At 48.7% G+C, this 18,085-nt stretch overlaps 1 protein-coding gene across 1 annotated transcript in view; it reads right to left on the bottom strand.

Moving 5' to 3' along the window:
- The window catches only part of zswim5 (zinc finger, SWIM-type containing 5), a 42,839-nt gene that overhangs the window by 12,382 nt on the left and 12,372 nt on the right, over window positions 1-18,085 (bottom strand). Inside the window, exons 2-3 of the mRNA XM_056596179.1 lie at window positions 1,040-1,227; window positions 437-605 (exon numbers count right to left, since the gene is read on the bottom strand). Coding sequence (XP_056452154.1) covers window positions 437-605; window positions 1,040-1,227 — 357 coding nt within the window. The remainder of the gene's footprint in view (window positions 1-436; window positions 606-1,039; window positions 1,228-18,085) is intronic.

Here is an 18,085-nt window from a genome sequence, read left to right on the forward strand (position 1 = left end):
GGAGTAGGAGTAACCTTTCTCTTGGACACTTTGAAACCCACAAGCCCCCTACACAAGCTCCCCTGATCCTAATCCCTCCTAAACCCTTTCCTAGTATCCTCTCTTCCCCGCATTCTGTGAACCGTTCCTCCCCTTCCTTTCTCTCCTCCCCCCTGACTTCCCCAGTCTATTCCCTAAGCTTTTTCCATTCGGTTTTTTTACATACATGTCTTTAATGAGCAGATATGGGTTACACATCTTGCTCAGGGACAGCTGCAGGTTGACTGCAGGCATTAGGTTTTCTCAGCTGGGAGTCCAACACCCTAACCACTAGAGGGCCTTGCCTCCGATCTGTTCTCTAATTCGTATCCATCTCCTGCGTGCCAGCATGCCTACAGGTGCGACTGTGGCCGTCGTGGGGGTTCAAACCCAGAACGTTATGGCCGGTGGCTCTCACCGTGGACCTGGTTGATCTCCGAGTTGGACGAGAGGATCTCGTCGGCGAGCTTCTGTGCGGTGGGCAGCACCTCTGTGTGGTGGGCCGTGATCAGGTACTGCACCAGCTTCTGCAGCTGGTCCCGGTTCATCTGGAACAGCGTCTCCGAGATGGGCAGGCGCAGCTTCACCTGCAGGGGGCGCGCGCGGGGTGGCAGGATGTCAAGACGTTCTACTACATTCTTGTTGCCAAACTTTGTTTGTTTCGCCGTTCTGAATGATGAACATCTACAGTGGTTTATTTCATATTATGTATTCCGTGCAGTGGAAGGTGTAAACTAAAATTGAGTGATACCAAAAGTGACGATTATTTCAGCATTTTATCAGAAACAGGGATTCAATGTGTATGACATTCATACCATCCTACATTTTAAAAAATGTAATAGTTTGTATGGAAAATCCTGTTAGACAAGTCAATTCATTAACACACACACACACACACACACACACACACACACACACACACACACACACACACACACACACACACACACACACACACACACACACACACACACACACACACACACACACACACACACACACACACACACTATTTCCTGACCTGTTCGGGCTTGCGTATGCGGTACAGCGACAGCGCCACCACATGGGCGCAGTAGAAGATGTCGCGGTTTCCACAGCCACACGTCACCGAGGTGATCTTGCAGCGGTCGAAGCTGATGGCCACCTTGTGGGTGACCTCGGGTTCCGAGGTCGCGGCCGGTTCCGTCACGGTCCCGCTCAGATGGAACCCTGCAGAGAACACAATGGGAAGGGGGGGGGGGGGGGGGGGGGGGGGGGGGGGTTAGTTTGGTACATTCGAGGAAGCAAGTGTGTGAAAGCTGAGGACAGCTAGCCTTGTCTCGAATTCTTTTTAGAGTGTTGAATCGTGAGGATGAACTGCCGGAGAATAAATACATGTCCTCAATAGATCTCTGTCCCGTCAGGTCTGAGGACAAGGTGACGGCATAAAGGGAAGGGAGAGGGGGAGGCGGAGAGAGACAGAGGGAAGGGAGAGGGGGAGGCAGAGAGAGACGGAGGGAAGGGAGAGGGGGAGGCAGAGAGAGACAGAGGGAAGGGAGAGGGGGAGGCAGAGAGAGACAGAGGGACGGGAGAGGGGGAGGCGAAGAGAGACAGAGGGAAGGGAGAGGGGGAGGCAGAGAGAGACAGAGGGACGGGAGAGGGGGAGGCAGAGAGAGGCAGAGGGACGGGAGAGGGGGAGGCAGAGAGAGACAGAGGGACGGGAGAGGGGGAGGCAGAGAGAGGCAGAGGGACGGGAGAGGGGGAGGCAGGGAGAGACAGAGGGACGGGAGAGGGGGAGGCAGAGAGAGGCAGAGGGACGGGAGAGGGGGAGGCAGAGAGAGACAGAGGGACGGGAGAGGGGGAGGCGAAGAGAGGGGGAGGCAGAGAGAGACAGAGGGACGGGAGAGGGGGAGGCGAAGAGAGGGGGAGGCAGAGAGAGACAGAGGGACGGGAGAGGGGGAGGCAGAGAGAGGCAGAGGGACGGGAGAGGGGGAGGCGGAGAGAGACAGAGGGACGGGAGAGGGGGAGGCGGAGAGAGGCAGAGGGACGGGAGAGGGGGAGGCGGAGAGAGACAGAGGGAAGGGAGAGGGGGAGAATACAAACGATAGGAGAACAGAGGGATGAGGGAAGAGCTCAGAGGAGCAACTGGAGACAGGATGGATGGAGGACATGATGGAAAGTAGGGAGAGGGAGAAAGAGCCGAACACAGAGAAAGAGAGTCCAACAGAGAGAAAGAGAGAGACCGAAAGAGAGGAGTAGAGACAGAGAGAGGGCATATCGGCTGGAAAGTTTGCCCTTTCGTCTCAATGCGATGGGTCAATTATTCATGAGGCAAGGGGTGTATGTGTGTTGACTGGATCAAACTGAAACATATTTCCCCAGCTTTGGCAGAGACACAGAGCTTACATCCACCTATTCAGGTATATAATAATCTTGAAGGTATTCACATCCTCCTCCTTGAGAGGACGCCGTTACCCATAGACACTCAGGGGACTCCGACACACGTCATTGAGGAGCCAGGGCATCAGTCTCATCCAGGCCTACAGGTAGGCTTGGGACCATAGGGTTCAAATCCAGTGCCTCTCAGCTGGCAACACCGCCGCAGAGAAAGAGGAGAAAACTATGATATTTGGAAGTGCTTTCAGCGCCGTTAAACCCCTAACCCTCAACAATAAAGATGTCGTCCTCCGATTAAACCAACGAGCTTGTTAAATGATATGAAACGTCTCGTCTGGCCTCGCCAACCATAACTCAACCACCTAAACCTTCTGACCGAGACATAAAACCAGCTGATCCGTAAATCAACCCACACATCAACTCCCAGCCTGTGCGTGCGTGCGTGTGTTGTAAAAGATGGCTTTAAGTCTTATTACGCATATTAGTCACACAGACATAGCCGTCCCCCCCACCCACAGTCCCCCTCACACACACACAGCAGATGCTCCATATAAGTATTGCTTCAACCCACACACACATTTTGAGATGTTTTAAAGGGCAGGGAGATCAGAGGTAATAAATAGTGTGTGGATCAAACCACTGCAGGATGAAAGATCGAGACCTTCAATAGACGGAGAGAGAGAGATAGAGACCTGCGATAGACACACAGAGATTGATTCTGCCTCTCTCCTGTGTACTCAATGACCCCAGCAGTCAACCCCCTTCCCTTTTGCTCTTTTAGTGTCCTGCCCCCTCCACACACTCCCCCCTAGACACACCCCCTCTCCCCTTATCTCCTCCCTTATTCAGTCTCTCCACTCCAACTATTCATTCATTTACCTTTGTGTGTGTGTGTGTGTGTGTGTGTGTGTGTGTGTGTGTGTGTGTGTGTGTGTGTGTGTGTGTGTGTGTGTGTGTGTGTGTGTGTGTGTGTGTGTGTGTGTGTGTGTGTGTGTGTGTGTGTGTGGCTCTTTTCTCGTTCAATCAACCCAATCAAGTGTCTCTCTCTCGCCCTCTCTCTCGCACATATCAAAGATGGTGGCTGTGTGTGCGTGTGTGAGAGAGAAAGGTCACTGCTTTTGTTCTTAATGCCACCATGAAACAACACAACCAAGACCGATATTCATCACTGCGGAATGCTAATCCATTCTGCACACACAAACACACACGGTAGCTGGAGGAGTGAGTCGGCTAAACAGATGAATATCTCACAAAGGTGAATGAAGGGTGAGAGAGAGATGGGGGGGGGGGGAGAAGGAGAGAAAGAACTGGGGGCAAAGAGTGGTAGATTGGTAGAGAGAGAGATGTTGTTGTAACAAATTCGATTTGAGGACAGATATACAATCAGGTCGCTCTAGCCTTAAAACACACACACACACACACACACACACACACACACACACACACACACACACACACACACACACACACACACACACACACACACACACACACACACACACACACACACACACACACACACACACACACACACACGATAGAGGGAAGAGGAGAAGAAATCTATTGAATCTCATCCCTCCCATGTACACTCATTCGAGCCTCCCTCTTTGGATGCCATCTGTCACTCGCGGTCAGCCCCGCCCACACAGACTGCCGTCATCCAATCAGAACGCAGGGAGATCAGTGCGGTAAGGCCATTAACCCCTAATCAGCTGGGGGGGGGGGATGAGCTCTGCTGCTCAGACACAAGACAGACAGACGTGCAGACCATCACACACACAGGCTCATCCACAGCTTCTCCTTGCAGGCAATTTGCCAACATCACTGAACAAAGAAACTAAAGTATGTCGTCCTTCCCGACACATATATGCATAAGTGTATGTTGGTGCAAAAATGATGCTGAAAAGGTCCATTACCCTCACAAAACACACACACACGCACACACACACGCACTTAGGCAGCTGCTGCTGCCGCCCCCATCACAATGGGTTCATCAGGGTCATGTTCAGTCTGGTCCGTCCCGTCACCGTGGTAACCTTGATAGCCCCCTCTTGAATCCCACCCCCACAAGAAGTTATACTGGCTATTGAGTTCCTCCACCGGGAGTCTTCCAGGGCATGTAAACACAACATTTTTTAACATCCCGCTTCAAATCGACAGTAAGAAAGGCTTGCGGTAGGGGGTTGAGTGATGCTGGGAGCAGTTGAATACAAACATCGATTGGTGGGTTAGTCGGAGAAGAAACCTGTGCTGGCAGCCATGTTGGCAGGAAAAAGGGTTAAAACAAGGGACGAAACAGTGTTTCAAGTTTAATGTAACCTTGATGTGGTGCTTCCTCCAGACTATGCCCTGAGGTTACTTTAAAAGTACTGGCACCTGAACCCAGCTTTGATTGGAGCTGATTAACAGTGTGCCTTGAAGACATTTTAAGTAAAGAGCAACAGATTTTGGCGTACGGCTTTGCACAACTGTTTAATCTCTTTTGCCTTCCTGTTTATCTGATATTTTGGGTACAAATAAAATGCATCTGAATGTTATTTTCAAAGTTAACAGACTACTCAAACAATATTTGCCATTGAGTAAATGTATTACTCTCTATAAATAAATAATTTAGGATTTACTATTAGGATTAATTCTGCCAGTAAGCATTATCCAAGTCTGTTCTGAAGTCTATCTCAGACCAAGACAAATTCAATAAAGCCAGGCATCCTCATCCACACAAATTCTAACAAAAAATTAAATAAATAAAAATAATCCTCCCCGCCTTCTCCAAAAACAAATAGAAAATAGGACCAATCACTACGTCCTCACACTAGGCTCCGCCCACTCATTCCAGAAGCAAGTCTATTGAGGCCCCGCCCCCTTTGGCTCCGGAACCAAGAAGTGTGAGTGGGCCACAGCTAAAGCCATTCTGCTCATCTCAAAAGCCTTCTCTCATCTCCCATCTGCTCAGAAAATCTCCCAAGGTTAACACACTGGGCCACTCCCTTCCTACTCCCCCTCTCTCTCCCTCTCTTTATGTTTCTCTCCCTCCCCTCTCTTTCTTTATGTCTCCCTCCCTCCCCTCTCTTTATGCATCCCACTCCCACTCTTCCCCCATTTTCAGACGTCATGCACATGCACTGATGCAGTGGAGCTTAATAGACCATCAATCTGCCATTCAATCCCTCCCTCCCACTGTGTGGGATAACCAGGATCTGCTGATTTGATCACAGGTGATCAATTCATCTGCCAGTTCCCAGTAGACCTCCCTGTGTGTGTGTGTGTGTGTGTGTGTGTGTGTGTGTGTGTGTGTGTGTGTGTGTGTGTGTGTGTGTGTGTGTGTGTGTGTGTGTGTGTGTGTGTGTGTGTGTGTGTGTGTGTGTGTGTGTGTGTGTGTGTGTACCCTGATTCTATTCCATTTAGATCGAATATAGAGATGCACACACACACACACACACGTGTCAATCCCATGTGCACGTGCACATCCTGGTTGACTGTGGGGAGTCATTTGTCTTGATCAAACTCAATTGATTCTATGATTTGGACCATTTTGCTCTGTGACACCAGGGAGAAGGAAGGAGAGAGACAGTGAAAGAGAGAGAACCAGAGAGGGGGACAGAGAAAGACGGAGACCGAAATAATAACAGTCTCTCTCTCTCTCTCCACCTGGTTACAAGACACATCCATTAAGTCCTGACAAGTCCTACACAGACCCCAAGCGCTAGTCCCGACATCTAACCAGAGCCTGCAGACCACGGGGAGATAAAAACCAACGAGAAGAAGATGAAGGGATGATGACGGAGATGAGTGCGGCATCCTAGCTAAGATTTGCATTCATACACACACACCCAGGATTAAAGCACAAGGCGGCAGTCACCATGAGCGTGATGAGGTGGAGCACACGCTCACTGCCATGTGTGTGTCTGTTAGTTTGCATGTGTGTGCGTGAGAGAGTGTGTGTGAGGGCCAATCGCAAAATTAAAAGGAAGCCTTCAACAGTAGGATGAAAAGTTGAATAGATGTATACAAAACACACACACCCACACCTATGTTCACACACTGGCACAGATGGACGGCCCGCTGCTATTCAGTGTGTACGTGTGTGTTTGCTCGCAAAAAAAGCTTGCAAATGGCCACTAAACAAAAAAAGCAAGAAAGGTATTATGCGCAATACAAAGCTGCAAAATGCAAATACAGGAAAGGCCTTGGTTCAGCCCTCTGTGTGTGCTCGTGTGTGTGTGTCACTTTGTCTAACGTGCTGTATGTAAAAACCCAAGGCTATATTAGAGATAAGATGTTTTCAGTTGGTAGAAAGTGTTGTGCGCAGCCGCATGTGGCCAGGACTCACAAAAGACAAACGCAACAAGAAAGAAAAAAAGAAAACGTTTAAGCAAAATTTATAACCCTGAAGTTTCGACTCTGGCATTGGGATGAGATTGTGTCACGGTTAGCCATTACTGCAAACCTTGATAATATTGTATAATATTATATAAAACTAACGTATTCTGTATATTGAAGTCGTTTTATGGTTTTTGTTGTCTTTGTTCGGAGGATCCTGAGGTGCCGTTTCAATACAACGTATTCTAAGTCCCTAGCACTGCATGCTAACTGGCCAACAACATAGACAAACTATCTAGCAATGGTTCCTTATTGGGTAGCGATGAGCGCCAAGCACATATACAGCAACTAGCAATGTATGCAAACTGTGTGATTAATGGCTAGCAAAGCAAAGTACACCATCTGTCTAGCAACAGAGGCAAACAGTGCATTTTCCTGCATACTGGCTTGCAACATATGCTAACTGGTTAGAAACGTGGGGTTGCTATCACAAACACATTGCAATAACGGAGGGGACAGAGTGTAATTTCCGTTCATGTCTTTGTCGTCAGTGGCTAAGTGTTGACAGGGTAAGGTTTCCATGACGACATGGCAGAGGTGTCACCAAAGTTTTGGCAGCTGTATTCCTGGTGGCTAAGCTGTTTTGAGAGATTAATGTGGAGCGATGGCGTACTAATCTGTGGATCGAGGAAGAGAAGAGAGAGAGAGAGCGAGAGAGCGAGAGATGCGTCTCCATGTGAGCGTCACCAAACCTTGAGAATTAGGGACCTCCAAGAGATGTCCCAACTCATGCAGACACACACACACACACACACACACACACACACACACCTGGAGATCATCCGGGTGTGTTTGCGTGTGCATCCGTGTGTGTGTCCGTCCATCTGTGTGTGTGTGTCCGTCCAGGTGTGTCTGTCCGTCCGTGTCTGTGTGTGTGTGTTTGCATGCGTCTTGTTTACCCTTTCGTCTCCGTCTTCTCCACTGCCATTAATCATCAATTGTCCATCCCTCCCTCCAGCCAAGGCACTCCAGACAGCAGCCAGGCCTCTGCCACAGTGCCTTTGGGCTTGAGTTATCTCATCTACTTATGTCGTCGTGGAACTCATAGGATCAACCATCTGCCCCTGAGCACGCTGCCGTGGTCGGCAACCCATGCTCCTCTTTTTGTCTGTGTGTGTTTGCATCTCTGTGTGTGTGTGTGTGTGTCTCTGTGCGTGTGTCAGCGTGTCTGTTTGTGCGTCAGCAAGCTTGGCCATGTGTGTGTCCGCAAGCTTGTGTGTGTGAATGTTTGTTCTTCAACTACACCGTGGACTGCAGGGCGAGATAAGTATGCATTTAAGAGGATTAAATTGCATTTCACAACTGACAAATATAAAATGGCTTCATTTGTAGCGTGGGAGTCTGTGTGTGATGAACAGAAAGGAGGTAGATGAGAAGGAATAAAAGGAGCGTGGGAAAAGAAAAACTACTGATCATTGTCCTCCAAACACACACAGTTTTCGACTTGTATTTTGTCGGCAACGTTCAGACACACACACCACAGGATGTCAACGAAAACGACGGCGTTAGTTGTGCATCTGAGGATAGTTTCGATTTCACTGTAGAGCTTTAAGCGGGAGAGACTTTGATCGGTGCTTAATAAAGCCACAGCAGAGCATCTTAAAACCCTCTTTAAAATGATCTCAACCGTCTGCGCTGAGGTAACATGGCCGCTCTCGTTGCAAAGGTGACTGGGCACATCAAATTTTGTAGAAAAATACATAAATAGGTTTACGTACGTGCGCGTGCGTGCGTGTGTTTTTACCATTACCATTTTTGCATTTACCTCACATATGATGTTTTGCTAGCTTTAGCCTCTATTGCTAAACAAATTAGCATAGCTCCATTAAAGGCTAACCTTATTTGACCAAAATGACAAACTCTAATGCTAGTTACAAGCCCTTGAACACACCCAATACTAATGCTGAATACAACAGATTGATCTCAAATGCTAACTTAATAAGACGGCCACAGCCAATGATAGCTCCAAGATCCTGAACACATGATCCAATGCTAACGTTACAGGACCCAGACAAATATTGCTAATGCTAGCTACAAGACCATGAACACAACAATCAAATGTCAATGCTAAATAAAAGGCCTTGAAGAACAGATCCAATGCTAACCCTAGGACCGATAAAACCATGGCTTGTGCTACAAAATGGGCGGTTTGGACAATATCAAAGATTGGCCCATTAGCGGTTACTATGGTAACGAGCCGGTCGCCCTCATAGATACTTGTGAACGGGAGGAAACGACACAATTAACACAAAGAACTTGGGTTGGTGGGTGTGTCCATTAGAACGTTTGAAGCTTGAAAATGTGGGTGCGTGTGTCAGTTGAACCAGTATGATCAGCTCTTAAGTGACAAGCAATGTTTTCAATCATCCTTGAAAACGACAAAAAAAAAAGACACCGCTAGTTGCAAACCCGGAGGTGTGAGAACTATGAGGGCGGTAACCTTAGCTTCTTGTTAGATGATCGCCACGACAACGTGTTAATCACCAAGCAACCCCGACCCTCCCCCAGTACACCCAAATCCCAACCCGCCCCCTGACCAATCATGCATGAAACATGAATAATGAAATGTACTAATGAAAACAGCTTGAACACCAATCTACAGAAGACACACATTTTTCTTCTCACACACTCACACAATTTATCCATTAGCTGGAAAGCAATAGCAGATTAGATTTTTTTTTTTATACATATTGCTCAAGAATGAACACACACACACACACACACGTACACACACACACACACACACACACACACACACACACACACACACACACACACACACACACACACACACACACACACACACACACACACACACACACACACACACACACACACACACTTCTGGTTGACTCTATCTAGCTCTCATCAAGCCAGACAGCCATATGGGGACAGGGGACATGCTAGGGGGGAAGGAGGGGGGGTTGTGTGTGATTGTGTGAGTGTGTGTGTATGCATAAGACCCCCTCCCGTAATACTACACTAGCACAAAGGATGCATGCATGGCCAAGCCAGCTTTGTGCTGCATGCATTATGACACACACGCACAGACACACACACACAAACCGCCCCAAGGTGTGTTCAGCTGCCTTCAGCTCCGATCAGCTGAAGGGGAACACTGTCAGGGGGTCTCTCTCTCTCTCTCTCTCTCCATGTCTCTCTCTCTCTCTGCCTCTCCATGTCTCTCTCTCTCTCTCTGCCTCTCCATGTCTCTCTCTCTCTCTCTCTGCCTCTCTCTCTCTCTGCCTCTCTCTCTCTCTCAAGAGCTCCTATTACTTACTAGCTCCGCCCACAAGCAACAGTACACTGCTGACACACACACACACACACACACACACACACACACACACACACACACCCCAACAGCCGTGCACAGGGGCGTGATGCGCGTTGGAAGCCTTAATCTGTGCGTGACCTGCTTCTTGTCACCCCTACCTCTCCCCCGGAACCCCCCCAGCCCCCCCCAAAACACACATCCCCTTTCCCCACCCTCTTCCACTGCCAGGGGCCTTGAGGCAGGGGCCTCGCCTGCCATTGTTAGCCCACAAAGGGTGAGCGGGGGGCGGGCAGGCCGGCAGCTTGGCGGCACAGTGCAGACTAGGCCTGGTGGACCCTTGTGATGGGGGGGGGGGGGGGGGGGGGGGGGGTGGGGGTGCATTGGCAGAAGCTCGCTGGGAGAAGATAATTTATAAAATAGGAAGATAGAGAAATAAAAGGATGAGCAAAAAAAGAATAGGTCAAAGCGATATAATGGAAAGTCATTTCAGAGACTTTTGAGTAATACGCAGAACTTTTGCCTTGACCCAAGACATGGCCCAACCGGAGGCCCCGTTGTTGGGGGCAGACAAGGGTTAACCTCAGAGCGGTAACCTGTTGGGACACCAACGATTAGCCAAACTCTGTCACACAAGGAAACAAACTGCACATAATGCAAAACACACACACCTAACAACTTCAACTCATAGATAAGCCCAACTGTTTTCTGCGGACACACACACACACACACACACACACACACACACACACACACACACACACACACACACACACACACACACACACACACACACACACACACACACACACACACACACACACACACACACACACACACACACACCCCCCCCCCCCCCCCCCCCCCCCTGTGATGTCAACTGGTGTGTGCACACAGAGGCGTGTCGCAGGCAAGCACAGAAGTCAATGAGTGGCGAGGCGATGATCCAATGGTGTTTCAGACGTACAAACACACAAAAGAAGCAGGCCTGTAAACAACAATGCTATCTGGCAGGGGCTTCTTGTGCTAGACACCAATGTGAGACACACATTCTCCCTCTCTCTTTCTCTCTCCTTCCCCGTCTCTCAAACATTTTAGACTTAATTCCATGTGCTTCCATTACTTAGTGGTTGTGGGACACAGCAATTGGTAAGGTGATGGGTGACCAACAAACGCACAGCGTGTCACTACTTGGAACCCAGGGCGAGGTCACCGATTGGTCCCACACTGGCATGTCCTTGGCACGACAATGAGACAGCAAGTGTTTCCCACACACACACACACACACACACACACACACACACACACACACACACACACACACACACACACACACACACACACACACACACACACACACACACACACACACACACACACACAAATGATGCTATCATACCATGATGCTATATCAGGTGTTTTCACCTTAGGCGAAGGTTCACATCAAGCTAACTATGAGCAAGAGTGCCATGCTAACGCAGGTATCCAAAAGCCTCTTATGAACGCCTCCGTCACGTCTCCACCTAAAGCCCCTTCAGGCGGCTCTCTGGCACCTTCAATGTTTAACTAGCCAACAGCAAACGCCACTCAGGCTAAACGAGGGCTAAACATGCTGAGAAGCCAAGCTAAACACAAACAGAAAAGTCATAGCCATCCCCCGCAGGTGCGTGCTATGCCAACTTAGCTGAGCCCCCGGCGACACTTCAACGTGAAAACAAGGCCTTTTGTTAAGCACACACACTTGTGAACCCGGTCGTCAAGAGAATGGGATGCAAAACAGGCACGAGGCAGAGCACAGGGGCCCCCGGACGAATGCGGTGGAACACCAAAAACCAGATGCACAACAGTGTCTGTGTTGCCGTCAGCTCGTCAGGTGGACGGGCCGTTTCAGAGGTTAGATGATCGCGTCGGGTTTGAAACCGCCCACCTGTAGGCTCCCTTGAGCAGGACGCCCCCTCAGCCACTACCTGCTCATTAGCCACACGTCGCTCACCACGCGCTCATCGTTAGCCATTCTGGACAAAAGCATCTGCTAAAGCCCCTCAATAGGAGCGGACCATATCTGTGCCCCCAGCTGCAGCAGAACAATGTGCCCAGGGGTGAGCAAGTCCAACCAGCTCAGACAAGAGACAGAGTCTTTTCTCTCCCCCTCTCCCTCTGCTCTCCTCCATGGCTGCGTCTGAATACTGTTATTATCCCTATAGCCTGCACAACAGTAGTCATTGTATGGTTACTGTATGCAAACAGCTTAGTGGCTGTCCGAGTGACTCAGCTCCCCATTCGATGCACAGATCGCTCGCCGGAGCCCTAGAGGTGTAGGCGTATGTATTGTACAGTGTGTGTGTGTGTGTGTGTGTGTGTGTGTGTGTGTGTGTGTGTGTGTGTGTGTGTGTGTGTGTGTGTGTGTGTGTGTCTGTATGTCTGTGTGTGTGTGTGTGTAATGTATCTATGTGTATGTGTGTGCGTATGTCTGTGATGTACACAGTGTGTGTGTGAGTCCTCTGGGTTATGCAAGCTGGGACAGTGTAAGGCTACGTACCAAGTACACAAACGTACTGAGGAGGAATGCATGTTTGAACGGGTGAATCATGAGTATTACTAATCCCCCCTATCAATCCCACGCAACAGTGTGTGTGTGTGCGTGTGTTGAAGTGGGCGCCGCGTTTGGCACACCGTACCGCGGCGTTGGTCGTCGGGCGGGTTTCAGTCCCGGAAGGAAGAGTACCCCCGCTAGCATGGATGGGTCAGGCCCAGAGAGATCACAATCTCGCGACGGTGTTGCGGAAAATAAATACAAAATCAGCCTGTGGATGGGAGGAAGGAACAAACGCTGGCTGAGTCCGATAGCCACCGCCACACCTTCAGATAGGAAGCGGTTTCCTAGTGCAACGGTTTAGCAGGCCACTGGTCGAAAATGTAAGGGGTTGTGGTGACGGAAGGTGTGTGTGTGTGTGTGTGTGTGTGTGTGTGTGTGTGTGTGTGTGTGTGTGTGTGTGTGTGTGTGTGTGTGTGTGTGTGTGTGTGTGTGTGTGTGTGTGTGTGTGTGTGTGTGTGTGTACAAAAGGAATGACTAAAGGCCCCAAGGCTTCACATCCAGTAAGGAGAGATGACGTGTTTGTGTGTGTGTGTGTCTGAATGTGTGTGTGTGTGTGTCTGACTTACAAGTGCACAGCCCCATCAGATAATGAGAGACACAGAGACAGAGAGAGAGTGAGTGAGTGAGCGAGAGAGCGAAGGAGCGAGAGAGAGAGAGAGAGCGGGAGAGCCTCCTTACTCAGCAGGAGCTGTCTGCCAAGGCAAGAGTCAGTCAGGGGGCGAGTGTGTGTGTCTGTGTGTGTGTGTGTGTTAGAGTAGAGTGTGTGTGTGTGTGTGAGTGTGTTCAAAATGTAGGGGAGACCATGGCCACGTGCCAAATGCAACGACCCGCCGAGCTGGCAGGGCACAGGGTGTGTGTGCGTGTGTGTGTGCATGTGTGTACGTGTGTGTGTCGGAATGCTAGTCGTCACATTCCAGGGACGCATGTTGCCCACATCTCCACGGCAACAACAGAGGAGTATACCGGCCTCATTGAAAAGAGAAGGGAGAAGAATAGGGGGAGGGAGAGAGAGCGAGAGTGAGTGGGCAGAGGGAGAGAAAGAAAGAAAGTGATAGGTAGAGACACAAAGTCCCAAGAGTTAACTAAAGTAAAATAACTCAAGTGTAAAGTCAGTAGAAACACGACGACTTAAAAAAGATGGACTTAGAGAACTTCTTCGACAGAAACGCCATATTTGATGCTGTCTTCAACAGACAAAATTCCTGATGGATGGAGAGCGCCAGGCCGAGAGCGAGCCCATTTCAACTGAATTACATCACCGGGCTGATCCTTGACATTACACTCAACAACTATATTTAAATATTATTAATATTGATTCAGTGACCGTTGGGAATCCCTGCTACCGCAGCGTTTCACCATTGCCAGGAAAAGTAAACTTCCAACACTTTGAACCGTTAATTTAACGCGAAAAGAGTCTCGTAAGATTCCGAAAGGTGAAATGTTAGCGTGTGATCTCAGTCGGCAGCAACGGCAAGTTCTTTGACAGACATGTCAGGCGTCAAGGCTTCCCGAATCATGGAAATCAGCTGGAGAGGGACATGGAATATGGGGCTTGGACCAATAAAATCAGCCCCCTTGCTCATACCTAGCCTGGCTCCGCCCGCCTAAGTACCTCCGCTCAATTTTGATTTCCCTACTAGGTCTTGGTCTGAGGTATGTTAATTGATTTTCTGTGTCCACTCAGCGAACAGAGGGAGTGGCTGGAAACAATGACGTTAAAGTCAGCTCTCGTTGACAGACATCTTCACGCACGGTGTTTGGTTTGTTTACAGCCTGCGCACAAAGTGATTCCCGGACAAATGTTAGCAAATGCTTATGGCAGATCCAGAGTGGCACTGGGCAGATCCAATAGCTTTAAACTTCAACAGACACCCGCCTTCAAGTGAGTTAACGTTTGTCAATTTAGTAGGTCCAGACTCTCTGTGCAAATGAAATGAAGTACGAGAGTTTAGTAGGACCAGGCTAGCTCATACCAGGGAGGGGCCAGAGTTTGTAATTGATAGAGAGAGATAGCTAGACACACAGAGAGAGCAAGAGAGTGTCTTTTGCTTAGTGTATCTGTGACGTTTTTCTTTCCCTATGGTGGCAAGTAGTGCACACACACACACACACACACACACACACACACACACACACACACACACACACACACACACACACACACACACACACACACACACACACACACACACACACACACACACACACACACACACACACACACACGTCTGGCGTGGTTGTCCCTCCACCTCTCTAAGTGCCTCTCCCCCTCTCGCTTTCCATCTCCCCCTTCTCCTTTAGTGGATGCATGGATAAGTAATCCTGTTATCTTGGTCCGAAGACAGAGATGAATGAGTGAATGGATAAATGAAGGAAGAACTGCTCCACAAGGACAGCAGAGGAGACACTTCTTGTTAAGCACGTCCCCTTGCACCACTCACACGACAACCCCACATGTATATCGATCCAATGCCTTTCCCCACATCCATTTAGAAGATTTGAGGATACAAATGTACGAGTTATTAATATGTATGTTGCGTGGTACCACGTCGTACACATCTAAAATCATAGAGGGCATTTTTGAACGCCAGTCTAACACCACCGTTGAAACTCTTTACCAACACGTGTGCACCCAGCCTGAACACATAGCAGCAATGTCGTCCAACAATGTTTCCTAACTAGTTTAGCTGCAGAGGAAGAGAGAGCCACCATTGTTCCTCAGCCATGGACACACAGTGCACCTGCCCTGCATGCTAACTCCCGTGGTCTGACCCGGCAGCATGCTGCCAAGACAAATACAGCAGGCTCCGCCCCCGCTCTTGGTTTGATTGACACCTCAGAGCCCCAATGGGGTAGGGGGGAGGAGGTTTTAGCTCTTCTAGCGACAGGGGGGTGGGGATTTATCGTAATCAATGACGTATGCCGACACACAAACAACCCAGACACAACCTTCCAAACACACATCTTCTCATACACCTTCCTCTGCAGATAACCCATTTCACAAGCGGGCGCACACACACCCACACCCACACACACACACACAGCAGGTTGATCCATCAGATATGCTAATGAGGTATGTTACCTGAGCAAACAGCCTCCAGGGGAGACTGCTAACTCCTAATTGGGAGGGGAGCTCGTTAATATATGAAAGAAAGAAAAAAAAACAGGAGAGCAGGGGAGCGAGAGAAAGAGAACACTGCAGTTATATGGGGAACAAAGTAGGAGGGGACAGAGGATGACTCTTGTTTTACTGTTTCATCAAAGCAGAGCACACACACACACACACACAGTCCCAAAGTGCACTGCAGCATATCAGTCGGTGGACCCATTTCGATGTTAGAGTGTGTGTGTCTGTGTCTGTGTGTGTGTGTTGTTCTAGAACACTCACACCCTGTCTGAATAAAAATACCTTTCTTCTTTGACACCAAAGAAAACACGCACACATACACAGGCCTACTTTAGAAGCCACATGGGAGAACACTATGATTTGGGCAGGGAACACACTGAGAAAACTTCTCTGCTGTGCCAAAACTTAAATTCCATAATGGCTTGATTTGTAAAGAACAGACATTTAGCTGATATCACAGCCCAGACATTGAAATGCATGATGTATGTATGTATGTATGTATGTATGTATGTATGTATGTATGTATGTATGTATGTATGTATGTATGTATGTATGTATGTATGTATGTATGTATGTATGTATGTATGTATGTATGTATGAGTGTATGAGTGTGTGACTGTGTATGTGTTTAAAAATAAAACCTGTTCTTGCATCTTGGACATGCGTGTCAATGTGCGTGTCAATTACAAAGCCCATTGACTGTCTTACAACAATAAGAGCTTGGATATTGGGTTCTGTTGCCCGAGGGACATTGACTGTGGTGACGCCAGAACATAGGCGAACTGGCCGTATCTGGGATTCTCTGGTTGATACACACACCAGCGTTCACCCGCATGTGCATGTTGATGACATCAAGATCCAGTTTGCCACTTTCTTGTCTCACAAACACTCCGTAGCACTGCTTTGAACTCACTGGATGCGTCAGGGAGGTCTGACACACACACACACACACACACACACACACACACACACACACACACACACACACACACACACACACACACACACACACACACACACACACACACACACACACACACACACACACACACACACAATAATGGGGAGACGGCTATCTCAGTCTGAGGACCTGAGGGATAACAGACAAAGAATATGGGGGAAGTCCCCCTTCTATCTCCAGAAGCTTCATGATATAACCTTACTGAGAATTCTGATTGACAGAGACACAAAGAGATAAAGACAAAGAGGGTGACACGAAGACATACAAAGATCAAGTGAGAGGGAATGGATAAGATACAGAAACAGAAAAAGAGATTAAGACATTAAGAGAGATACAACAATAAATGGGGAAAAAGTTAAAACGCAGAAGACAGGGAACTAGCACACGAAACGGCACGTCGCTCCAGTTTCATCAGCAAATCATCGCTCAGCACTTTGCTAAGCCTGTTAGCACACAAAGATAGTACGCCTTGCATAAAGCTATACTGGGTGTTACATTTGTCCTTAAGACAATAGTCCTGGTCGTCCCACTACAGACTCCAACCTTCACAAACCCAGACAAACTCTTTACACACAAACGCACTGCAGACATCGCTAGTTTTTAGGTTCCTGACGAGAAAACACATGTTAGCTTAATGTTGCCGCGGCGCTAGCCCTGTGCGTCCGCCGGAGAGATGACTCTCTCTCTCTTGCTAGCAGCGGTATTGGGTATCAAACACATTCTTTAGGCCTCTGCTCACTGCTGGGCCTGTACCTCTGAAGCACTGTCTATTCAGCTGTCCAGAATCTGTCTCCACACACACACACACACACACACACACACACACACACACACACACACACACACACACACACACACACACACACACACACACACACACACACACACACACACACACACACACACACACACACACACACACACACACACACACACACACAGGCTTAGCTACGGTGAGTCAGCACTTAGGGTGAGTGCAGCACAAAGTGGCATGCATAGCAACACGCTATCTCTGCTCTTTGCTTGCCTCTGAGAAGAGAGATCGGACCGTTTTTTGGGGGGTTTAGTGTTGGTGTTTTGCCGTTTAATAACTGCACTCTACGCTCCAAAACAGCTCAGTAATAATCTGCCTCGGGAACCATAATAAAGAGCACACAGAGAAAGTGTTTCACATGTCGTTGACTTGAAGAAACAAAACTCCAACAATCAAGGGAGTTTACTTCTCTGCGATCCCAGTGTTTATAAAGTACACAGTGAAAAAAAGAACAGTATTTGAGGGGTTGGGCCATTACACACAGGTACAATGTGTGTTCTGCTTAGGAACGTGATTATACTTGCGCATATGATCTCAAA

The sequence above is a fragment of the Gadus chalcogrammus genome, chromosome 8, assembly GCF_026213295.1.
Source record: "Gadus chalcogrammus isolate NIFS_2021 chromosome 8, NIFS_Gcha_1.0, whole genome shotgun sequence".
Classification (NCBI taxonomy): domain Eukaryota; kingdom Metazoa; phylum Chordata; class Actinopteri; order Gadiformes; family Gadidae; genus Gadus; species Gadus chalcogrammus.